This window comes from Dromaius novaehollandiae, chromosome 6 (genome assembly GCF_036370855.1).
Source record: "Dromaius novaehollandiae isolate bDroNov1 chromosome 6, bDroNov1.hap1, whole genome shotgun sequence".
Taxonomy (NCBI): Eukaryota; Metazoa; Chordata; class Aves; order Casuariiformes; family Dromaiidae; genus Dromaius; species Dromaius novaehollandiae.
Window position 1 is genome coordinate 30420641 of NC_088103.1, and position 26205 is coordinate 30446845.

The window sequence follows — 26205 nt, forward strand, 5'->3', positions numbered from 1 at the left end:
TGTGATTTGGAAAGGCCCCAAGGGATCTAGGCATGAAAGAAAGGGAAAATAAGAGAAGGGGTAAGGAGGTGTTGAGAAGAGTTAATACATTTCTTCTCCCCAGATGTGAAAGAGCTCTGCTCCTAGGCTGAGATTCTTTTGTGCAAAAATAGCTAGTTTGCAGAGTACATACTGACTTCTGGCAGTTTGACTTCCTAAATATAATGATCTATGCATATTTATGAAATAAAATTTTAAAAGACTATTTAGCTCATGAAGTAAATTTGTAACATTGGTTATGTTTGCTAAGCCGGACAAGAAATGTAAATACTTGGTCTTCAGCTGTTTTCCCGAGAGGAAGAGAGAGTTAAAATAAAGGAAGTAACTTTTTACAGAATATAGCAATTAGATGTTGGAACTCATTGCTGTGAGTTGTTGTGGAGATATAAATGATTTCAGAAAACCGATTAGACAGATGTTGGGGGGCAGGCTTATTTTTGGCCCAGAAAGTTTGTACATAGTCTGCAGTAGACGAGAGAGCTGTGATTTTGGGGAAGATCACTCCGTATTTGCTGTAGTCTTAACCATAATCCTCTGCTATTGATGACTGTTAAACAGCTCACTGGTCCGGACAAACACCAGGGCCATCTTTAGTTCATTACCATGTAATAAGAAATAGTAGCAGATGTACATCAAACATGAGGCGGATTTATTACAACAGCGCTTTGTTCAGGGTTCTGTGCATCTCAAAGATATTAAGCGCCTGGAGTTCAACTGGATGTGACAAAAACCCCATGGTCTGTGAATAATCTGTTTTGTGTGATTTTCTTTTAGTTTGTGGTGCTTCCCTATTCATCTTTACAGCTTACTTGAGTTTTGTCTCTGTATTATGCATATTTTGTCATTTTATAAAATTTTAGTACATAGACCACTTTGGTATTTTGTCCTTATTTTGCATATCCAAAAGTCAAATCAGCTGGAGAGATTGCAGTTTTCCCCCTCATGTTTACATCTACAGATTAGAGAGGTATCAGCTTTTTTCTGCTATTTGGAACAGGTAGAAGGAGGATGCCTCCTCAGCAACTTCATGCTCTTTCTAGCCCACATCTTCTGAAATAAGTTATTTTTCTCCTGTAGGGTAAATGATGTGCTTATTTGTGTCTCTGTAGACGCAGGAGATCTGAGCTTGCCAAAATGATTAGTTTGCATTTGTTCGAGGAAAGAGTTTTTCGCTTACCTTGCAAAGGTGCGAAATGGACTGGAGGAGTTTCTGCAGAGAAGCTCACTGATTCTTCTCTCACACCTCCTTTATCTAGGCCAAGAGTGCAAAGAATTTCCCAGTTGCTCCTGTACTTTTCTAATCATTTCAGCCTTGGGAACTGGGAGAAAAATACATTTCTTATTAGCCCCTTTTTCCCCTTGCAGTCACTATAGAATGCCTATTTCTGGAAGAAAGCAGCTTGATCTAAATACTTACTTAGGATCTACCTACCATAATTCTGATGTCATCATTAATTTTATGTTTGGATTTAAGTATGGTTTCATTCTCATTTAAACTATCTTAATGGTTACTGCTTAATCCATTGCCTCATAGGCCCTCGTTATTACTGAGATGATTTAGCACAGTTGTTGAACAGATCTAACAGGCAGGAGAATGTTGCTGACATTTGAAATGTATGTATTTGATGGTACACAGAGTACAGGGTTACTGTACAAGAGTACAGGGTTACCATTTTATGTTTAGAAATGGAGTTCTATAATTTAAACTTAATTGATTTAACTTTTGTTTTAGTACATGAGATCACTTAACAACTTCAGGGCAGAACAGCCTCATCAACATGCAATGTATTATCTCCGACTCCTGATGACGGAAGTTGCTTGGACCAAAGATGAGTTAAAAGAAGCTCTAGATGGTAATGTTCTGCCAATTTTAAACTTTACTCTTTTATTTTTTCTGATGGAGTATGTCTTATTACCAAACTGATGAAGGTACCTATTTTGAACTCTACCCATTATTTAAAGTGAGCTCCTGCAGTGCCAGACCTGAGCTGATGCTCTTGGGAGTTGATGCATCTGCACCTGTCCTCCAATTTCTAGAGAGTTTATTAGTTGAGACAAAGGGCCGTACAAAGGTACGGACTCAGCTCGATCTGGCCCTGCTGTCAGCCTGATCCAGCTTCTTGCCAGCACTGGGGAAGCATGTTGCTGAAAACTTGAATGGCTTTGTGGGCATGAGCCTGCGTATGATGAATCCAGTGCTTACCGGACACTACTAAATTCATTTGGGCTCTAGCTGACATCTTGCAGACACGCTGGAGTGTACTTTCCAATGTCTGTAGTGATTTTTTTTTTTTTTCATTATCCAGGGATCCTAACTCCCATTTCTGTAGATAATAAAAAAATTGATTGTAGTCCTTAACGAAGAGCAGGCCCCTTGCTATATTTGGGAGGAAGAAGAAATTTCAAACTAAGAGATTTAATCAATTTTAGTAATAGCTGAAGAACTCTTCCCTACGTGTATCTTACTCTGTTATGACAAAAGCCTATTATTGGGACATATCCCAGTATTGGGATAGTTTGCAAAATACCTTGCAATATCTCTTTGGAATATACTGAGATATTCTTTCCAAGAATAATGTCTTGCTTTTGTTTTTGTTTGGGTGGGATGGGAGTGGATTGAAAATGCCTATCCCTAATGGTCAAAAGCTATCCTTGTACCCCATTGTTTGAACTTGTGATGCTGAAATAAAACCGCTGCATTCAGACAGATTCACCAGATGCCCAGAGTGGGCTGCACAGAGGTTTTTGATTTTTTTCCATAGAATTGCTCCAGGATAGAAATACAAATGTTTAATTATGTAGTATCTTGAACGATTGCAGGTATCTCTGAGACTAGCAGTTGTGCCAGTGCTGCCCATGAAATCAGTGATGAAACTAATGCTGATTTTCATGGCAGTTCAGCTGTATTTATATCATTCCTTTTTTAATGACTACAGAATTTGGAAAAAATAACAGATTTTCTGTTGCCTATGTAAATCCTCTTTTTAAGTTTAATGCTGTTGTATTCAGCATAAGAATGGTTAAAAATGGGATGTTTTAGGGTTATAAGTCTCCTTGATATTGCTGGAAATCTGCTTGAAATACAGACAATTTATGCATGATTTTTTTCCCTCCTTTCATGCTCTCCCACACTCAGAACAACCCTAATCTTTTGCACTATTAACAAGCAGTTCTAGAGACAGAATTAAGATTATGATTACACAACAATAAAAGGACTGTTGCCTGTCGTGTTGGAAATGCAAATTTAAGATAAAAGAAGCAAGGAAAGCAAAAGTAGGTGATTTGGAATCAGGAAAGAAGAAAGATGTAGAAATAGTGTTTTTATTGGTGGTCAGTTACCTCTTTTAAGAGAGGGAAAGCAAGATAAGCATTGAGTAGCTTTTCCTAAGAGAAATCACCCATCTGTGTTAGATATTTATGCATCCCCCGCTGAATAACTGTGTGACCTCGTTACCTTGAATGCGTTTGCCTTTTGAAAACTTCTTTGAAATACAAAAGTACTGTAGCTTTTATAGTAGTCAAGAAAATGATGAATTGGGAAACTAATGGATTTGGTAAAGTAGTGCAGGGATTCTTGCAGAGTCAGGGACTTAAGAGCAGCTCTGTTGACTTTAGTGTGAGCACCCCATCCATTCACCATACCTCCCGCTCTTATTCCACTGGCTGTGTATGTTAATCTATATTTGCCTTACATATGAACACTGCTTTACAAAGGTACTAGCATAGAGTGTGTGTGTGTATAGCCTAGTATATGTTTTAAAATAAACATTTCTTGTGTGTAGTTTGTTGCAAAGATGTTATCAAAACACCATATTTGAGTCGAGGGGATTTATTTTTATTTTTTTTTAGTCTAGCTGGAAAATGTACTGTGTTTCTCAAGCATTATAAACTACATGTTTAGTTAATGGCTAAAGCTTTATCTTGGAACAGCACCTGAATGATTGTAACTGTTTTCTCTTGAGAGAGAATGTGTGTTCAGCATGATTGGAGAGAAGGCTTTTTTTCTTTTCCTTGGAATCTGGGTCAGACGATATGTGAATTCTAAGCAAAGCAAACTATACGATGAGTACTGCTATTTAGATGTGGAAACTTTCCAGTGCTGCATTTTTAAGAAGAGATCCACTTTTTTATGATGACGAGTTTCTGTTTCTCTAAGAAATACACCATATATAATGATAAGTTAGATACTTCTTAATGTAAAAATACATGTAATTGATTTAACTGTCTAAATATCTATTCTAGATGTCACTCTTCCCCGCCTCAAGGCCTTTATATCTCAGCTGTTGTCACGGTTACACATTGAGGCTCTGCTCCATGGCAATATAACAAAACAGGTTGGTGTGATGCTTCTTTAATAAAACAATTTTTATTTAAAAGCAGCATTAGATATGAAGGGCTAGTTTAATCTCAGATTTTAAAACAATTTCACCAAATGTGATTGTATAATTGGACTTTGTATTTCTTTATGGGAGTACCATAGTGTCATCTTTTCCATTTTAAATTTCTTGGGCTAAGTGCTGCCCTTGTATTGCTCTTGAAGATTTAATAGAAAACAGCTTATGATCTTAATATTTTAAAGTCTATTTTGCCTCCCATTACTGTAATGTGATCAAGCTGCATAAGGAACCATGTGCTGCAGATCTTGCTTTTCCATTTACAAGTTTCAGGCCAACTAACAAAGACTTAAGAAACCAGAATCCTGCCAAGTGCTTTATACAAAGCTAGACAGGAATGGTGATCCATAAAACATAAAGTTCAGCTCTCAGTTCTGTCTTTTGGGGAGTAAAAATGAAAAAATTTGTTCTGTCTTGCATTAAAATAGTAATGGTTTGCACTGATATAGGAAATTTAACCAAAGATCTGAATATATGTACAAATAAAAAGTGTAATGTCTTTCTTATAGTAAAAGTGAGAACATTTCTGCATTCTTTCTTTCTTTTCTATCAAGATGTTATACCAGCTCTATGATACTTTACTAGCAGGAGATGTTCTAAAGTATTGTCAATGACTGCTGAATGTACGGAGAATAAAGTACCTAGTAAGGAGGGAGAAAACAAGAAGGAGCTGGTAGAACTGGGTGTAAAAAAAAAATAATAATAAAATTAAAAAAATTGTTCTTTCTGGAACATCTCCAGATTACTTGGCTTTTTTTTAATTTTGTAGAGTATTTTTCATTTTCATTTCATTTTCATTTCATTTCATTTTCAAATTTGATGTCATCTTCACTTCCCCTAATTTCTTGCTTTTTTATATCATATCAAATTCAGTTCTTTCTAAAACATCACTGAATGACCAGGGTGATCTTAGATTTTCATGATGATTCAATCATAACAAACAAATGTATTCTTTAGCTGGCATAATGGGTGCCTACTCAATGGGTCAAAGTCCTATAGCTAGAGAACTAGGAAGGATCAGTTGTTAAACCTGTAACTATGTAATAATTAGAAGTGATCTGCGATCCTCCTCTGAATAGATGTGAGTAGGAAAACTTACCTGTCCTTCATCGCCCGTATTGTGATCATCAGTTTCATGGCTATGCTGCACTGACCACCTCTTTTCAAAACAAAGCAACCAAGAAATTGTAGCCTAGATCTGAGCAATGTTTCCATCTAAAATTTAATCAAAATTGACATACTCTTGTGACAGGTTTTGGTACTGAAAAAGATTAAAAGCTTAAAATTGTCTTGTTTCCTCTTGAATTAATTTCATTCTGATATATGTTCTTTGACTGTTCGTCACATTCATTTGCCACAAGTGGGTGGATAGTAAATTAATCAAGTTCAAACCCTCATGGTCTTGCTCTAAATATTCTGTTGTAATTTGGTGTGCTGATTGGCAGAATACGTAGTATTTTCCTCTAACCTTTCAAACTGTTTTATTAGATCTTGCTCTTAGTCTTTGGTTTGGGATATTTTTGTTTTGCTTGTTTTTTAAGTTTCCCAGCATGTTTTTATGAGATCACTTTTATGTTGTAAGTTCACGTGCCAGCACAGACTAAGATTTTCCTGTTCAGTATATTTTCCAGTGTTTTTTAAAATGTTCATTTCCTATTTAGTGTAAGGGGTGTTGGTTGGATGTTTTTGTAGACTGAAATGAAGATTTTAAGAAAAATGCAGATCTTCCTGTAAATCCCATTAAAAGGTCTGCATTTCACAAAAATCATCTTTTTTTTTCTTTCTTTTCTTTTTTTTTAAACAAAGTATGTGCCATTGCATGTGAACTGCTTCAACTGGAGCAAGTAATTTCCTGAAAACAGCAGTAACTGTAGAACTGCTTAAAATCAACACTGAATTGTACATTTGTTCAAAAAAAAAAAACCCCTAAGTGTATTTAAGGCATTAAAGAAAAAAACTTCAAATAATGAGTAAGGATTCATTAAAATATTAGGGAATAATACAGGGTATTAAACAGAATAAGAATTATGAACTCTGTGGGTATAGTCAGAGTTTAACTTAAATGAAGTTCCAAAATGGATTTGTGAAATCCATCACATTGGATTTGTGATCATATTCAGGTGCTTAGTGTGAGTTTCAAAAACGGGTAAGACCTGTAAAGGACTAATGCTGTTGTACTCTGCTCATTAATGCATGAGTTAATCAGCAATTCTGAGTTACCTACCTTAGACTATCTACAGTAGAAATACTCAAGTGTATTCTGTAGGATTAGTTAGAACACTGTATGTGGCCTATATGTAGGTATGTGTTCTGGGCAAGCTGTCTAATATCCTTCCTTGCGTTATGTTTTGCCTCCTGGTCATCTGCTGATCTTGTTCCGTTCTGGTAATAGTTATTGATAGTTCCTGCAGTGGACCAGCTCTCTGTTGCTGAGATCAGCCAGGCTTAGGGCTCTGAGGCTGCCAGTTGTCTGAGCGCTACAAGATCCTCGTGCCAGTTTGCCTTTCTCGCTCGTGTCCACAAGCCGCAGCAGCATGGGTTGGAGTTTGGCAACAGCCCTGCAAATGGGGGTGCAGGTGTATGCATAGATTGTGAATCAGAAGCCCTGTCTCTTGTTCAGCATAGCCAGCAAAAAATGAGAATTAGGCTACCAGTGGACCAGTAGGTGGAACTGGCAGTACCGTATGTGCAGCTGGCTGCACTGTTAGACATTCTGTCTGAGGAAAAGGAGAAAAGTGCCGACGGCTTTTCTGCATAGGGTCAGTCTTTGAGAAGAGTAATGACCGTCAGCAGAAGGTTGTTCTGCATATGCAAGAGGATCAGCTATAAAGAGGCAACTTTGAAATGAAGAGGGTAGCATTCATGTGAATCTGTGCTTCACTCATGAGGAAGAGCACTAATGGAAAGGTGACATTCAGCATTGAAAAAAGTGTTGCCATAATCACTGTGGGGTTGGGAACCTCTGACTGTCCCTGAATTTAGGTGACAACAAGCAAGTGCCATCTGCCACTCAGAAGTTTCTTTTCCTGTGGTTCCCAAGGGTAAGAGATGCAGAGGTTGAAGCAGGCTTCACTTGCATGGGCTTTTCTAGTGCTGTTGGGGCCACTGATGAGAGACATCCGTTTATCTCTTTTTATTCCTCATCGGTAGAAGGGACTTCATTATGCTGCTGTCTGCTGTTGACCACCAAGGATGTTATACTTTTCTAGCCAGATGTATGATGCCAGGGTTTCTTTGTTTTGTTTTGTTTTTCCCCAGCATGGCAAAGTCACGCAAGCAGCCTCTTGCTGAGCCTGCTGAGATCAAAAGAGTTGCCATGATTCTCTTGCTCCCTCATGACTTCGCCTATATTCTCATCCTGTCGCTTATGAAATCACTCAACAGCAGTTTCCACCATCATGAAGAGTTTTCTAGTTTTTGTTCCTGGAGCAGTTGAATGGCAATGAAGCATGTGTTTGGTGATCCGATAAGGAATATGAAAGCCCCTGTGTCAGGTGTGAGGAGGACACCCGTTTCCTTACCAGGGGTCTCTTTGCAAGTTGTGGACTGTAAGATATGAGAGAGAGAGTGCAAAAGTTTGTAGCAGGAAGTCTCTGAAAACAATAGGCCATCATTAGTTGTGCTTCTTGATTCTGGACTCTTTCTGCAACTTGTCACTGCAGCTTGTTTTAACTCAGCAGGTACATGAAAGTATGGGCTGGGTATCCAGAGCCAGGTCCTGTGAGGACTAGAGGTCAAGCAGGAGCTTTGCCATGACCTTCTGCTTCCTGCAGTCTGCTGCTAGCCCACTAGAGAGCATTCTTGAGCAGCTTTGGAGCATGTAAGCAGTTTCCTTTGATAAGCAAGGGAGTCCAAGTGTGGAAAATGGGCTGGAAAGGCCTGGGGTGGGGGGGGGTGAGGAAGTTGTGGCTGGTGTAGATTGACAGCTCCTGCTAACTTCCTCACCACCTGCAGTAGCTTCTGCCCCTCACTCATTTCCTTTTACTAGAAGTAGGCATCTCTCACTTGCAGCAAAGCATCCAGTGCCTCACTGTGCTCCAGTCTTGGCTTGGCTTGCTCCACGTGTATGAAGACTTGTATGTTTGCTGAACTCTCTTTCATTGCAGCACCCTCCCTCTTCCTGCTCCAGCATGTTTACCGTCCTCTAAGGTGTCAGATGTGGCTGTGCGGTCTGGCTTCACCACAAGTACTCAGTGTCCTTTCAGTAGGAAAATGAGTGTATTTCATTTTTTACTCTCCCTGTGCAAATAAAGCACCTTTCTTCCCTTTTATTTTAAGGATTTGTCTCTGTCCCCTCTGTAGAATTGTGTTGGTTAGGACAGGTCCTCACTACTCCTGCTTGGCCTCCTGCTCAGGGAACAGGAGTCCTCTGCTGTAGGAAGGGATTGAGCCTGCGCTGATTCATGTGCCTGGGAAATATGGACTTAAAATGTGTCTGAACAGGGGTAGGCCTAGCTGATGAGTGCAAGTTGCCTGTGTGACCCCTGTAGTAAGTGAGCTCTGGTTAGGGAGGATTTGTCTCTGACACAATCTCAGGGGGCGAAAACAGGTTCTCTTTTTGGAAAGAGAGGTTGGGAGGAGAGAGGAGCTGCAGGCAAATATTCCTTGGTACTGATAGCTACGTCACTGATCTGTGTCCCTCGCTGTCGGCAAAGATGCCCCTTTGCCCAAGCAAAGGTGAGCTGGAGTCAAACGTGCCTTGATAATAGCAGTGCCTGTGGAGCCTGGGGAGGTGCTGAGCAGTGAGGGAATGCTGCTTCACACTTGCGTTCAACTGCATGATCTGTGATGCTCTCGGCTGAGGTTTGAGTTACGGTGGATGATTGCAAGTTTGGTGGAAAGAACACGTCCAGATGCATTTTACTGCGTGAAATTGTTTGTAATAAGAATCACAACTTTAATGTCTGTGCAGCTGCCAGGCTTGGGTGCGCTGATCCCAGGAGCCCTGCGACAGGACGAGGGCTGCCCGGCGTAACCCTGGGGTGCAGAGGGTGGGTGGTACGGCTGGGTGCTTACACGGCACTGCGATGCGTAGGCAGAGCCGGCCAGGCAAACCAGTGGCGTGGTGACAGGTGTGCTTGGTGGGGGCTGCACCTTTTTTTCCTAACGATGTGGTTTATGGTTTGCAGATGATAAAATGTTACAGGTATGGCTCGTCTACACTTCAAGCTTACTAACGTGTAAACGAGCACATTTTACATAGGCTTTTTAATTGTTGATGCAGAAATTATGGGTGAAAAAGAACAAATTCTGAAAATACTTAAATCATCTGTGTGTTCCAGTCTCTTTTTAATAATTTGCATGACTAAATTCTGGCAATTTCAGTAAGAATTAAAATTTTGCTCAAATGTTTTAAAAATATGGACAGACTGCTTGTTTTCTTAAAGTACCTGTTTAAGTCCTTTGCAAACTTGGGATCTGGAATCTTCATTCTTCAGTGTCAGTTTGTACCAAACACATTGGGAATAAGAAAAAGAACTTGAGCAGACTGAGACCTCTGCTTTGGTTCCTAACAAAGCAATATATTGTTTTTCTATCTTTGTTTTCCCAAAGTTTTCTTATTTTAAGCATGCCCTGTCTTTGGAGAAGAAACCAAAATATTTAGAATTTTAGTATGATACTTAAGGCCATGAAATATTCTTTTTGCATTTGTTTTTGTTATATCTGGTGAGGTTGACACCATTATGCTGTTTTGGAAGCTCTCTGCAATAAACTTTAGGCAACAGCCTATTTAAAAAATAAAAACAAAATTTACTTTTTTGGACATGGCTTCTTTAAGGTGCCTGGTAACTAGGCAGAAATATTTTTTTTTCTAGTTTGTTAACTGGCAGGTGCAGACAAGAAAAAAAATTTTAATGCATCAAATAAAAGAAAATGGCTGGCCAATGAGTCCTAATAATACCAGCACTTCAATAGAATGCATATTTGAACTTAACTGTTACTTTATTTTCTTAAAATTCCACCTGAAACGTCATTTGTTTTGCAAACATACCTTGTAGATGTTTAGATTTCAAATTTTGGTACATGAGTACATCAAACTGGTGAAGGGGGGGATAAAAGAAGCTGACTGAACATCAATTTCAAAAGTGTTGAGGGAGATGGAAAGTAGCTTAGCATGTAATGAAAATAAATTAAAAAAAAAACCTTCCTCCCATCTGTTTATTTTTAACTTCTATTGTAATTTTATTAAATTACAATATCCCTTCTTTCTATTCCTGTTTTCTTGGTTTGGGTTCTTTTTTCCTTTCACATCACCATCAATAATTAGAAAGTTTCAGCTTGCAGGTAGGTACAGAATAACTGATGATCGTTAAAATCCTCTCATATATTCTCTTTCAGGCTGCATTAGGAATTATGCAGATGGTTGAGGACACTCTCATTGAGCATGCTCATACAAAGCCACTTCTTCCCAGTCAGCTAGTGAGATACAGAGAAGTGCAACTTCCTGACAGTGAGTTAAATCATTTATAAATAAATTTCTAAAGCCCATTAAATTGAGATTGTCTGTCTGCTAACAGCATTTTAAATGAATGGTATTTTGTTGCTGGGTTTTGTTTGGAAATCAGCTTTACTCCAAATTACTTTAAATTGTAAATTTAACAATATAGTTAGGGTATGTTTTTGCTATGTTGCTAAAATAATGCGTAAGAATAGAATCTTTTTTGTATACTTGAAAATGAATTCAGTTTTATTTTTTATCTGTGTATGTAAGTTGGATCTCAGTCCTAATTCACTCTGTATGATTTATGGAAATAAGAGCGCTGTCCCATTCTGTGCAACACTACTATACACACTTGAATAACTGTTATTCTCTAAGACCAAATTTCAGTATTAATCAAGCATTCAGTGAAAGGTTGTCCAAAACAACTTTTGCTTATTATGTAAAATACAAAGCTATTACCCAAATAACTTTAATGTTTGTAATATCAGTTCTTTTGGTCTCATAGTGTTTTTATATTATTTTACTTCTATTGTGCAAAAGATGTTATATTTAAGGAATGAGGCTTGGGGAATCCCTGGGAGTTGCATAGGAATGATGACACACACAGCCAAAATCAATTACCCTTTGATGATCATTAGCCTGTGGAGATTACCATAGAAGCTACTGATACTAAATGCTGAACTGTCCTTAATGTTCATAAGGATTTCTGACAAATTATCTTTGTCAGGCATGCAGATTTTTAGTCCAGTTCCAAAAATATTTACTTGAAGAGAATCAGCCAATTTAGACTCCATATCCAGTGAGTGCAGATGCTTGAGTTCATTATACCTGAGAAGGGGTATCTGGCATGACTTTTTGTGAGGACCCTTTCGTTTGTAATTCACTTGCTCATATGTGCAAGCTCTGACGTATTTTGACATGCTAAAATAGTCTTTTATTTGTTCCATGAAAAGCGTGCTTGATCTATTAGTGGAAATTGTGCTTTAAGGGTCCTAAGCCAGTTATTATAATTCCACTCTACCTGTGATAGACCATTATCTTTCTAACACTGGATAATGAGTATGTATTTTTTTTAACTTAGGTTGATTTAACTTTGCTTTTTAGGAGGTTGGTTTGTCTATCAACAGAGAAATGAAGTTCATAACAATTGTGGAATTGAAATATATTACCAGACAGACATGCAGAGCACCTCTGAGAATATGTTTTTGGAGCTCTTTTGTCAAATTATCTCAGAACCATGCTTCAATACGCTGCGCACCAAGGAACAATTAGGTAAGTTTTCCCATAATTGGTGGTGTTCGTGTGTGTGTGTATACACAAGTGCACACATACTCAGACACTTACATGGGTCGACATGATGAGGTATTCTTTCCCTGCTTAGTGAATGCCATTTAAAGGACGCTTGGTAAATACAAATTTTAACTGCTGATGACTCAAAAGAATGTTACTGTTCGCATATGCTAAATTGAGAAGAAGCAAGCATAATTTTTAAGATCATATGTGAAGTATCTGAAGTCAACTCTACTTTAAAAGAAAATGTGATCACTGTGCAGAAAATTTCATATCTGCAGTTGTAAAAAGGCCATAAAAAGCTGTAAAAAGATTAGGTCAGTTTCCTAAATTTTAGGAAATCTTCTGAAAGAATCAGTAACAGTTAAGTCTTTTCTGCTCACAGTCCTACTTTCGGCTGCACTAGGGAGTTCACTAAGCCCTTGTTTAGGAGTACTCTTGTATGGGTAACAGTAAGCTGCAATGTTGACCAAGTCCTAAATACACTTTGGGCTTATTAAGAATACAGCTGTTCACCATAAAGTACAAATAATCATTACCTGAACCAGTAAGACCGACGACTAGCGAGGTTATTCCAAATAGGATACCAGGAGAGACAGAGACTTGTGTGACAATTTGCATGATTGAGATATTAAGGAATACAATTTTTTAAAGGATGAGAGGCAGGAGAATAAGAAAGGAGATTGCCTTGTAAATCTAGATTGTATATACCCTAATATCCAGGAGTCCTATTTAAATTCTCAGTAAGATGACCAAAAGGAAAAAAGAACTTGGGTACCATTATGGTGTTATGAACTACCAGAAAAATCAGGCAGATTTGTCTTTTTGTGAGCAACAAGCAGAGTGAGCCACACCATATTGAGCATAGGGATCTCTAGATACCCGTTGAAAATAGGGCAGGACCCAGGTTATTTAGCAGGTTTTTGGAATGTGTTGGTGGCAGATTTCGTACAGAAGCTGGACATAGCAACTACAGTGTGGGAGAGTCAGGAGAGAAGACAGCAATAATACAAGCCGCCTTCAATAAACTTAATGGAACTGTTATTAAGATCTGCAAGAAAGCTAAGGAAAACAGGAGTTCAAGAGTTAGCAGTCTATTAAGTGGCAGAGGAAGTAACAAAGACTCATTCAATAAATACTTCAGCAGTAAGGGAAAGACCAAGGAAAAGAAAAGTTGTCAAGGGTGTGAAAAGGTCAAAATATTTCAGGACAGTTTTGTTAGTTTTCACTTAAAATGTCAACAGTGACAGGGTGGTTTCCAAAATAAATACCAGTGATCAAAGTCCAGGGGCTCACCTTTGGCCAGGAAAAGAACAAATCAAAAATTATTCTGGTAAGTTAAAAGATTTTAAATAGTTTAGGCATGATGAACTCTATATTTGAATGACGAAATACTGGAACCAGAACTGTTAAAACTGAGAATTTGCAGAGGATAGGTGAGGTACTGAAAGACTAAAGCAGGTTAACTGCTGTGCTTATCCTTAAAAAATGAAAGAGAGAAAAGAACAGGGAGCTGAAGATCAGTCAGCTTGATTCTGATCCTAGAAAAATGTGGAACAAACTATGAAACCTGTTCTAAATACATAGGAGATAACTGAAAAATGGTTTCTGGACAAAACAGGTCAAACTAACTTCATTTTTTTTATACAGAGTTTGGCTGTATGGGTGGAAGTGGTAATGTCATATGTCTAGTTTTTAATAGCATGACAGTCGCATAACGTTCTCAAACAAGCTAGAGGAAGATAGTCCAGATGGAGCTGCTACGTGTTTGGATAAAAGACTGGTTGCAAAGTTATGACTGGAGAGTTGTTAAGAATAGTTCATTAGAAAAATCGTGTTCTACAGAGCTGTATTGCAGTCCAATACTATTGAGTATTTTCTTAAAAAAAAAAAAAAATCTGGATGATAGATGTGAATATACTTACTAAATCTTCCGATAGTACTAAGCTAGGAGAGACTGCAAGTGTGTGGGAAGGCAGAATTAGAATTCGAAATTGGTTTGACATTTTGGAGACATGACTTGAATGCAGAAAAGGTGCTGTTCAGGAGGAACAATTTTGCAGGAATAATCAACTGCACAGACACAAGATGAGGAGGAGCAAGTGGCTAGATAGCACTTATGTTGAAAACAATCTATAGGGTACAGTGGATCAGATGCATAACATGAATCAGCAGTGTCATGCTGCTGTGGAAAAGGCGTGCTGGGATGTATAAAAGGGAGCTTACAAGGATGCACAAAATAATCTTTCTATACTATTCAGGTAAGGCTTTTGAACACGAGCATCAAGGGATGATCAGAGCACTATAAAACATCATTCAGAAGACTGAAATATGGTGGTTTTGTTCTTGAAGGGGGAAAGAAGATTGAAGAAAGGCTCAAGTATTCATATATGCAAAATTTGCAACAAAAAGGAAGAATACTGTCTTTATATCTATTTGATAAAATGAGAAATAGTGGTCTTATAGCAGCAAAGAATATTCAGATTAAACATTATGGAAAATAATAGTAAGTTTCTAATGCTGAGGGTAGTGGAGCACTAGAATATAGCCTAATTTTTGGTTGTTTAATACTGATGACAAACTTCCTTTTGTTCTTCCTTAGTCTACCTCATCTCCTCACCCCTCCCCTCAACTGATAATTTACTTCAAAGAAATAGAGGAAAGAAGTTTTTTAAAAATAAACTGGCATATTTTGAAAACACTGCATTATTTCATTCATAATGCAGGATTATATCTAGTATAAAATTGCATTCCTAACAAACATGCCATTCTTGCAAAGTCAGTGCTGAAACAAGGGTGGTGGTGGTGGTGGTTGTTTTTAATCTGTGACTATTTTTGTTTTGCCAAGGTTACATTGTGTTCAGTGGTCCACGTCGGGCAAATGGCATACAAGGACTGCGATTTATTATCCAATCTGAAAAGCCACCACACTATTTAGAAAGCAGAGTTGAAGCATTCTTAAAAACTATGGAAAAGGGCATAGAAGATATGACAGAAGAGGCCTTCCAGAAACACATCCAAGCTTTAGCAATTCGTCGTCTAGACAAACCAAAGAAGTTGTCTGCAGAATGTGCTAAATACTGGGGAGAAATAATTTCCCAGCAGTATAACTTTGATAGAGGTAAGAAAAATTATAATTATTTTAAAGCTGGGAGTACAAAACTGCAAAACCAAGTGCTAAAATATGCTACTGACTCCTTTTTGACAGAAATGTTTATTTAAAATTTAACAACTAAAATTTTGTGCGTTTTGCTAAATCACTCAGTGCTGAAAATTGCACAGAAATATTTCCAAGATTATTTCTAGGGCACAGTGCATAATTTGAAAGTCTATAGGAAAAAACAAAAGCACCTGATTTTTGTTTTAAATAAAAATAATAGTGACATTTAAGCTATATTTCTGTTAACTTCAGTCAGGGTAAGATTTCATGCTGTATGTTACGAGCTACATATAGAAAATGCTTAAAATATTTTACAATTCTTAGGGCATGTCTGCTGCAGTCTGACTGTGCTGGGGGCTGTGCTGAGCGTGAGCGCGGCCCCTGGGAACAACTGAAACTTTGCTTGCTCCGTTTCTATGTGCCGCCTGTGATTTGCGTTCTCTTAGCGCCAACTCTTCCTTCTGCCTGGAGAAATTACCCCACTTGTGGAGCCTGTGCTCCCTGTGTGGCAGGGGCCGTTAGTACCAGCGGATAACGCTGTTCCCTGGCACCTGCTCTATCATAGGGGGTAGCGGGTGCTTCCTTGACCTTCTGTTGTTTCCCTTAAGGCTTAGTGAGACATGGAGGAGTAGGTCAAGGACTGAAAGTGGTTTGGATGTGAGTGGCTTTTAAGTGTCCATGTTGCTCAGGTTTGTTCCATGGTGTTCGGACACTTGTATTATACATGTGCCTAAAACCTGGCTGAGATGCATTTGAATGTACTTCGTCATTCCTGAGGGTGCACCAGAAATAGGAACCCCGCTCACCTCCCCGCTGCGCCGTCTGTCGTGGCAGCGGAAGGGGAACCGCAGCAGAGGCAACAGCGGGCGCCTGCACTAGCACGTGATCTGTCTCAGCTGACAGCAGGCCTAGAAGAAACATTAATTTTTAAAACCTCGATACTTTAAAGATTATAAGCTCGTAAAGACTAATTAGGATCCAGCTTGTAGAGTTCTTCGTGAAAATGGATTGAAAATTTTTTACATTGATAGCATGATACTGTGATCTTACATACCATTTAAGTTGTATTTTTCCCCTTTTCACCAATGTTTGGAGATTTTTAAACCAAAATATTGAGGTATATAAGAAATATTCTCAGCAAGGCTTTATTTTGTATTACTAAATAATACATTTTGAAGCAAAACTAATTTGATTCTTACCATAAAGATAGGTTTTTCCTGAAAGGTAATGAGTAAGACTTTGAAATCTAATTTTTATTTTGTTCACTATTTGCTTAGTGAAAAAGTTTTCCAAAAGAAAGAAGAAAACAATTTGATACTTTATAAATGAATTTTCGTTTGTAACACAAAAAAATTCCCACTTCTGTTTTAGGTATAGATCAGCTTTGCATCACGTTTTCATGTCTCAGCTCTTAATCACAGCTGTAATTTTCAATCTCCCATGCATAATAAGCTTCCTACGTAAAATTCAGTCTGTGTCCTATAACTTCTCTTTTGCTTTCCATGCACTGTATTGGCCTTTCACAATAGCAAACACAGTCTTTTTTGTAGGCAGTGACTAACTGTGAACTGCTTTAATAATGAAGAATTTTGAATTGTCATCTCGCTTGGTCTCAGGAGAATGAGAGCTACTGACAAGAAGATTTCATGCCTGAGTATGAGAGGTGGTGTGAAAACTCTTACCCCTCGAGTACTTTTTTGTTTCTGATGAAACAGTTTTATTTCTCTCTGCCTTAAGTGTTTCTTTTTTTACCATACCAGATCTCTATCTTATCTCTCCAGAATTTCTTACTGCTAGCTGAAGCCAGATCTTTCTTATGTAAATCCACCCAACTTACTATTTCCCTTGACTTTTATAACTTTAATTCCCATCGACCTACTAGTAATTTTATTCCATTAAATGGTTCTGATATGTCTAGAATTGTCAGAATCAGAAATTCATATCCTGGCCTTAGGAAGTGAAGGGGAGAATTTGTTTGCATGTTTTTGCATTTTTTTTTAATTATTATTATTACTGTTTTACCTCACATATCTTAAAATATTCTTCCAAATGTCATCTTCTGTTCCAGTCTTTTTGCCAATTTTTTGCATTTCCTTTCTGTAGAACTTTATATGAATTTATTTCAGCCTGCCTCACTGACCTATTAGCTGCATATTTGTTCTCTTGACATGTTTCTTTCTTGCTCTTCCTGTTAACTCTTTGAGAGGCAAGCATGGCCAGAATAAAAATGTTCCCACTTAGCAAGTCATGTTATATGCTTAGTTTTATTGCTGTGTAATTTATATACTGTGATGTAGATACGGAGACACATTGTTCCCAGATATCTTAAAGGTGATTCTTCCTTATCATGTATGCCATAGCCAGTTACTTTTCCTTACATTTATCGTTTAAAAATCTTCATGCCATCGTCCTAACTGTGAAGGAAAGCTATCTATCATCAGTTTGCATGATAAAGATGTAACATGGATTTGAAGTTAATATACAGAAGTGGGCGTATTTTTTGTATCTACTAAATAGTGTACAGTCCGATCAGTATTCTTTAAACATATATTTTTTAGTTAAGTCCAATCAGATGGACCTATTTTGTGTAATTTTTTCCCAAGCTTCCAATGACTTTCAGTGATACAAGTAGTAGTATATAAGTTAAGAATGAAAAGCATATCATTTGCAGTCAATTGCAGCATCTGGATTTGGAAGAAAAATGCTTTCAAATAAGTAGTGTGCTAATAACCAGCTATGATTTACAGACTTGTTTTAATTTTTACTATTGTTGTGCAGATAACATTGAAGTGGCTTATCTAAAGACCCTGACCAAGGATGATATCATACAGTTCTACAAGGTGAGTTAGTCATGTAAGGTATTATTCAGAAAGAAATGTATATGTACTAGGTATTACTGGTGTGAACTATGAGAGCATATGCTTGTGCTTGTTGTAGGTAGGTAATACGATTGATGAACGTACCTTAATAATCATATTGTTTACTGAATCTTTCTTAGTTTAATGGGAGCTAGCATACTGCAAGAGTGGTGGAAAAGGATTTTTTTTTCTTCTTACCAGCTGTTGTTCTCTTCTTGTCTCATTTGTCTTTCCTTTGTGAATAGAAATTATGTTTCTGTATGACTTTCTGACCCAGTTTAGCCAAGGTTGCAAATTTATTCTTTTTTTCCCTGAACCAGTAGATGATTGAGCATATTTTGTCTGCATGAACTGTGAATGAAAAAGATATTTTTAAAGCTTTCCACAGTGTAAATCAATACATGTCTTGTTCCTCTTATGCAGAACAAAGGAACAACATAATGATGCAATAATCATATATTGCAGCTCAGCATGAAATTGTTAGATAGAAGTCTAATATGAGCAGTTCAAATACTGGGGCAGGCGGGGGAAGTGGTTCACTAAAAAAAAATTAATTGGGCCTCATTCTTTCTGTTTTGCACCAAATTTCAAATGCAGTGATAATTCAGTGTTGCAAAGTGTGTATGTTGTTTTACTACTTCTGGAGCAGCTAATAGTTCAGGGGAATACTGTGGAAAAATACTGTGGCTGCCTTTGGAACTTATTATGGAAAAATTTCTACCCATGAAGAAGCATGAGGGGGATATATGTGTGTACATACAGTATATGTGTGTGTGTGTGTTATATACACACACATATAGTAATGATGTGTATATATATACATATAGTTATATGTATGTGTATATATATAGTCGCGTGTGAATGTCTTCAGAATTGTTTCTCTTTCCTACTCTGTCTTTGTTTGTCCTTTTCACTAGCCAGAGTCATTCTCATATAACCTATTTTAGTCTGAAATTTAATCTTCCTGTGAAGACTGGTTACTACATAAATGGCACAGTGAACACTAATGTTTTTCAGAGTATGATAGCATGGGGGAAGATGTGCTGCAGATAGAAACTTAGTAAACGGAATTTCAGTAGATGATGTTTAATAACTGATAATTTGAACAGGTATCCACATTCAGTTTCTGCAGGAATCTACTCTTACTGTTTTGTTTTATATATATATGTATATATATGTATGTATATATATATGCTAATGCAAAATACATGATTATCCAGCATTGCAGAGCAGAAATAGCAGAAATAATTGGCTGGATGAGTGAACTGGTCCAGCTGTATTTAATATTTGTGTTCAGGGTGATGTGCTTCCAGAAGGCTAGTGGCATTTGGAAACTGCAGACATTTTGGTTGCATACCTGATATTGCAACAGTTAATGGCTTCATTTGTGTTATTTCTGTTTTTTTTGTGTACCAAATGCTGCATGAATTTCTTAGGCAACTTAGTTCTAAAATGATTCAAATAGCTGTATGGGTGACCTTTAATAATATTTTAAGGGACATTCCAAAATTCACCCTCATTTTAAAACTTTAATTAAAATTTAATTGCTGTCATCCTTTTACTGTTTTATAAACATAATCTATGAGTGTTACCACACACCTGAAAGAATTGATAATGTTGTTTACTATAGGTGCTGTTAGCAATAGATGCTCCCAGAAGACACAAGGTATCAGTACATGTCCTTGCAAGGGAAATGGATTCCTGTAAGTATTGTACTGAATATAATATTTAATCAATTCCTGTTCAAGCAGTCATAGTTAAAGACAGCCATGTTATATGGTATAAAGACAATGCACTGCATATATACCTTCTAGATGAAAAAATACTTCTTTATAGGTTTTCTTCACGTAGGTGCTTCAAAATTTTTGATTGACATTTGTGGCCAAGTTTTTCAGCCTTCCTGAAATATACTGATATTAAAATGATGTATCTTAAAATGTAGTGCTTCTTTTCTCGAGAGGATATTTTAAAATAAACATAAAACTCTATAACATTCCTGCTGGGGAAAAACAAAATTAAGATTTGCAGTTATCAATATAATGGGTTTTTTTTTCATGACAAACAGTAAATGTCTGCAAGTTATTATTCAAGCACTTTCAAAAAAAACCAAAAAACCTAAGACTATCAAATATATTTAAACTTGAGAAAGTCAAAGTTTATTTAAGCTTTATTTTCACGTAATCTAGATTAGCTGTGCATTGTAAACCACGTTACTCCATTCTAAAGTTCAAGAACAAAAACGTTAAAAATGTTTACATTTTAATGTAAATAAACTAAGAGGAAAAACTTCTATGCTGTTTTGTGCAGATTTTTCACCAGTTTATAATGGACATATATTCCAATGTGTAACTTGTTGTAAAATCAAGAATGGTAAAGGTTTGTCTGTAGAATAGAAAGAAGCAGATACTTGTGTGCCTGTCATGAGACTCCCTCCAGTCTCAGAATGACTGATTTTATGGTACCATGGAAGTCATAATTCTGCAGCTGTGTAAGGAGGACTTATTTTATATCTGACCAATTTTCATGACTGATTATAGCTGAGCAGAAATAGCTCTAATACTTTGTCTAACTAGAGGAAAACATTTTAAAATGTAAAAACTAAATTCCCAGAATGGCTTGTGCTTGGAATGATAATATCCTGAGATGAGAGTGAGTATGGGAGACAGCCTAACAACCAGTAACTCTACAAATGTTATAGCAAGGTGTTCTGTCCTGCTCTCTCCACACATTCCCCAACCCCAAAGCATTTAATCTGGTGTATGGCCTCTTTCCTGCCATCACAAGGAAATGGGTATTTTCATGCGTTTCCAGTGAATCCTAATAAGCATTCTTGGGAACAAGTGCAGGTGCTCAGCCTCTAAAGAATAACACACAGGAGGAAGTCTAAAAATCTCCTGTAGAAGAACCCTTCTTCATGGAGGCAGATGTACCATTTCCCCTAAGAGGGGAAGAAGAGCGGAAGCAGGAGAGTGGAGAACGGGAATTTAGGAAGGAGAAACACTTGAACTCTCTGTGTGAGTGTCAGGGATGAAATTTGAGGATGGAAGTAAAAGGGAGGCTTAAGGAATTTAAGAGTAGGAGTTGTGTGGGACAGCTGGACTGAATGCAAGGAAAAGTTCAGGGTGGTCTGGAGTTAGGGATGCATGGGGACAGGCAGGGAAGGTTTGAGGTTGCTAAAGAGGGTTTGGTGCTTGGAGTATCCCACCCTGCCTTCATAGGTGTGTCCTACTAGAAAATTCTAGTATAATTCTAGAAAATGTTGGGAATATGGATGTGCTATTGTTGCATTGCCATTGTTGCATATACCATGGACATTTACTACTGTTCACCTAATTTGTTCTGAAAAATGGTTCAAGTATTCATTGCTCAGTGAATTAGCAGTTTTTTATTTCTACGTTCTCTTTGTGTGCAAGTAAAATGAATAAAAGCCACTACTGCTCGACACGTGGTCTCAAGTCAAATCTTGGATTAGTCTATTGGAGTTTCTGAAAACTGTGGAGGTCAAAGTCAAAATCTTCAGAAAATGTTATTTATAGATACTATAAAATGAATAATCTGTGCTTTTCTGTACATATCTGTCTTATAAGAGAAAGAGTTCATATGTATAAGGTAGTAATTAAATTATGGTCCTAAATTAATTTTGATAATGTTAAATAGGCCCTGTTGTTGGAGAGTTTCCATGCCAAAATGATGTGAACCTGGCACCAGCACCACCACTACCACAGGTAAAATTGCAGTAGCATTGAAGGAACTGTAGTAGCATTAAAGAAAAGGTTATAGGGAGAAAGTACAAACCTCTTGAAATTCATACTGGTGCAGGCTGATGTTTCAGCACTCTTACACATGCATTGTTATCCTCAATAATAGCAGGTTTTTTCCTGACTTTTTTTTTTCTTTTTAACTTGAATAGTCTCTCCTGTTGCCTTTGTTCCTATTATCCCATTGAAATAAAAGCTAATGGAAGTAGGTAACTCTACTGAGTATCTACACTGTGGAATAAAGTGCAGATAATTATTGTATGAAAATACTGAGTGTATATGATAGGATGTGTTACGTGCCAAGAGAAGGCTGCATATGCATCAATAAATTTATCAACTTTGATGAAAAAAAAAAAAAAAGTTGGTCTTCATCCTAAGGCCTGAAATACTAATGCAAATTCCTGTCATTGTGTTACCTGTGGAGGAAGCAATTTGCCAACTTCTGTTCATGCAAGTATTGCAGATTTCACTGTGATGCTTTTTGTGTGAGTAGAGATAATAGCACTGGGCCCTTACTGAACCTTAAATGAATTTGTTGAGGAAGGATGGTAACATTTGTCCCAGTAGGTAATTACCTACTTTCTTCTTCCTTTTTTTAAAAATGTTATTTTGTAATAATAACAGTGGAAGTAAAATAACTTACCAAATTGCTGCTGTTTTTATGATCTTAACTCTGGCATTCAAAGGATAGCTGATATGTTCTGAAATAGAATTCATAAAATGAAAAGACAAAGTAGTTGAGCTCTGTATTTACTGAATATTTGCCATTATTAATAATGCAATTACTGCATTATAGATACTGTTTTAAATTATCCAGATACAAAACCGTGTACTTCATAAGCAATAAAACTATATTTTAGAAGATTCCATGATAATGAATGTGAACCACTTATATTGCGGAAAAGAGAACAAGAAAGATGTGTTTATGTGTGGCTGTAGCAAAATTTGAAGTGAGGATTTTCCCACTTTTCTGATTCAAGATATTGAGCAGACTTTTTCTTGCATACGCTTCTTTGCAGCCAAGTGTGATTGAAAATATGACAGAATTCAAGCGCAGTCTGCCACTCTTTCCACTGGTGAAACCACATATCAATTTCATGGCTGCAAAACTGTGAAGAACCCCAATGGATGAAGAAATGCAAATGATCAGTACTGACATGGTTTTAAGGGATTTCATGATGAACAAAATTATTAAAGATTATTAGGATAAATGGTTCTGTCCATTATGAAAATCCCGAATATGTTCTTGGTTCATTGAACATTAACTGTGTGTTAGGGATAGAGAGTATAGAAAAATCAGTTGTGGTCATGTGTCATTTATATTACAGAAAGCCTGTTGAAAACCAAAATCAACTGAAACAATAAAAAACTTGTAGATGCAGTATATTTTTAAAATAGTATATCCCTTTAAATTTTCATTTTGATAAAAGAAGCCTCCAGAATAAACAAATTTTGCTTGTAATATCCATATCATTCCTGAAAAACACCATTTAGTAGCCCAATAATAATCTTATTGGGGGCCGAAAGGGGGAGAAAAGTAGGTCCTTTGGGATCTGGGGTCAACAATTTTTCTTAAAAAGAGACTTTCACATTTTTGAAAAGTGACGTGCTGAATGATACTTTTTTAATTGATCCTTAATGCAGCCAACATATTTTCTATTTAAGTTTTATGAAGACCAACGGGGAAAAAAGGAAATTTGACAACAGAGTAATAAGTGAGGGAATTGTCTTAACAAGAGTAACTGAAGATGCTGGCATGATTTTAATCTTTCTATACAAACTTTGGGACATTTTATATTCAAACTAGTAAAATGCTGGAAACGCTTTGTTAGTCCATCTTATTTCTGTTACCAGAAGTGTTGTCCTAGTCTCTTGATATTGTAACGATCCTGTTCAGTTTGTCAGGGTTACTCTGAACCGTTGCCATTTGGTATATAAAATATTTTATTTGATGTCATTCTTGTTTTCCGTTGCTCATACATTATGAAAGTTCTCCATCAGTACATTTTGGCTTATTTGTTATATTAGGTCTCAGTCCAGCAAAGCACTTACTAGTGCAAATAACTTTAAGTGTGCATTAGTTGACTTAGTAACACGTGAAGTCAGATACGGGGCCCTTTAAGTAATCAGTGGAGTTTTTGCAGTACGTCTGTACGGGTCCCATTTGTCCCCGCAGCAGGCGTTGGAGGCAGTGCAGTACCTGGCTGGCAGCACTGCTACAGCACGGTCCTTGCTTCAGGTTACATCACAAGATGTTGGTTCCCAGTTCTTTTAGGAAGGCTGCGCAAAACTGAGGATCAAGAATTATGTTGAAATATTATATGTATATATTTCACAATTAAGTAAAAATGGTAAAACAATGTATTGTGTCTAGTCTTTGCTGAGTTGCTCGCTCCTGCAGGTTATTGTTCTGCTTGAGACAGCAGATCAGGATAAAGTCTTCAAACAGAAAAAGGTAAGGGAGCGTCTTAGTAATTACTAACCTCTTTTACATTTTAATGCATATAATTAACTGTCATTATTCAGACAGGATAGAGTATGCAAAGCACTGAAGTTATAAAACCTGCTCATGTGAGCCCTTACTCTCAGGGGCGTTGCTGAGAGTTTGCTTCCTATTGAAAGAACCTGAAGCTAAGGGCGCTGATCTCCCATGCGTGTTGTCTTTCCTCAGCATCCTGGTATCTTCGATAGGGCTGTTTTTGTCAGTGAAATCAGTATGCTCATTTACATTGATCCTGAAGCCAGTTTTAAGGGGCACTTGACAGGATCAGGGCTTTACTTTGTGTTTCTATGAGAGTCTGTTTTAACTGAGTAAATACAGTGCATTTAAAAGTTGTTTCAAAAGTTAACAGTACATATGTTTCAACATCTTTTTAATAAACTTGATGCTAGTTTGTGATGTAACCTGTTGCCAGTGAAGGCCACTAACATTTTTGTAGCCTAAGGAAAAATTTTAGGCATAGTATAAACAAAAACAGTATTGGGGTCTCTGTTCACCACATTTTTCATGGATCCTTCACATGTAATGGGCTTTTTACCCTCTTGCATTTGCTTTTGTTTATAATTTTCTTTTACTAAAAGTATTTGTATTATAGATATTAAAAGTTTTGACAACATATTATAAAAATATATATTTTGGGACTTAGTATTTAAACATACCACTCTTATGGTGAATAAAATGAAATTGCTTCTGTCATATGTAAAAATAAATATATATATATTCATGAAAGTACGATGAACTCTAATTTTTAACAAATTATATGAATAAATTGGAATGACAGTGTATTTAACACAAACTCACAAATCGTGTTTTCCAGAGGAAAAATGTTGAATTTTAAAATTCTGTGAGGGGATGTGGAAATCCATGTTTTAATTGCTTTTCAGTGTTCTCCAGCATTTTACAGTTTCTGAGTTTGATATAGCAGTAAATTTTGATAAACTCAGGCATACTAATGGGTTCATTTTGATGGATCCAAAGCTGCAGTGTCTACAAGCAATAAAAAACTACCTAGAATACACTGTAATTCAGTTTTAGTGCTTGTTAATTAGTTTATGTAAGAAACCATAAATTATTATTACATAACTGTAACTTTTGCAAGTGCTATTTTGAGCAGTTTATGTGGAATTGGGTGCATGTGACACAGCCAGTATGACAGAGTGCTAGAGTTATTCTGTTTACAATAAACAATCTGAATTTAACCTTTGGAGTTCTTAATTTGTTTTGTTTTAACTTTTTGCATACTGGTAATGTTACATCTGTCAGCCTGTGCATTTTTTTATTATTATTTTTATATAGTAATGATGAATTGCTAAGATGCAGTTGCTTGGACTAGGTAGGCTGGCTAGAACTGCTGTATAGTGTTTCTGTTCGCTTCTCGGGAAGTTTCAGAGGACAGTTGCTTCCCCGTGTGACATCCCACATCTTGTGGACAGATCAGCTTTGTTGCCGAGTGTACGAGATTTTTATAAAATAAAGGTAGACAGGATTTTTTTTTTAATTATCAAATCTGAAATTGTAAATTCAGAGCATCCCTGCAGCCTGTCTTAAACTTAGTGCATCTTTACAGTGTTTGCTTTTCAGAAATGATTTTCTCTGGTAGTTTTCTTTGTTTTATGCACGCCACGAGATTACTTTCAGAAAGCTTAAAAATAAACATGATTGTTAGGACGGTCGATAGTGTGAACTCTGGCAGTTATAAATCTGAAGTTATAAATCAACCTGCACTTCTGCTCCTTGAAGTAGCATCTTACTTTTGGCAAGGTA

At 36.9% G+C, this 26205-nt stretch overlaps 1 protein-coding gene across 3 annotated transcripts in view; it reads left to right on the top strand.

Moving 5' to 3' along the window:
* Positions 1-25640, top strand: part of IDE (insulin degrading enzyme) — a 74505-nt gene extending 48865 nt beyond the window's left edge. For all 3 annotated transcript variants that reach the window (XM_064514058.1, XM_064514059.1, XM_064514057.1), the window contains 9 exons: positions 1772-1892; positions 4282-4373; positions 10773-10884; positions 11980-12147; positions 15014-15286; positions 18104-18165; positions 19814-19886; positions 21841-21908; positions 22961-25640. In XM_064514058.1, coding sequence (XP_064370128.1) covers positions 1772-1892; positions 4282-4373; positions 10773-10884; positions 11980-12147; positions 15014-15286; positions 18104-18165; positions 19814-19886; positions 21841-21908; positions 22961-23056 — 1065 coding nt within the window. In that variant the 3' untranslated portion in view covers positions 23057-25640. The remainder of the gene's footprint in view (positions 1-1771; positions 1893-4281; positions 4374-10772; positions 10885-11979; positions 12148-15013; positions 15287-18103; positions 18166-19813; positions 19887-21840; positions 21909-22960) is intronic.
* Positions 25641-26205: the final 565 nt, after the last annotated feature.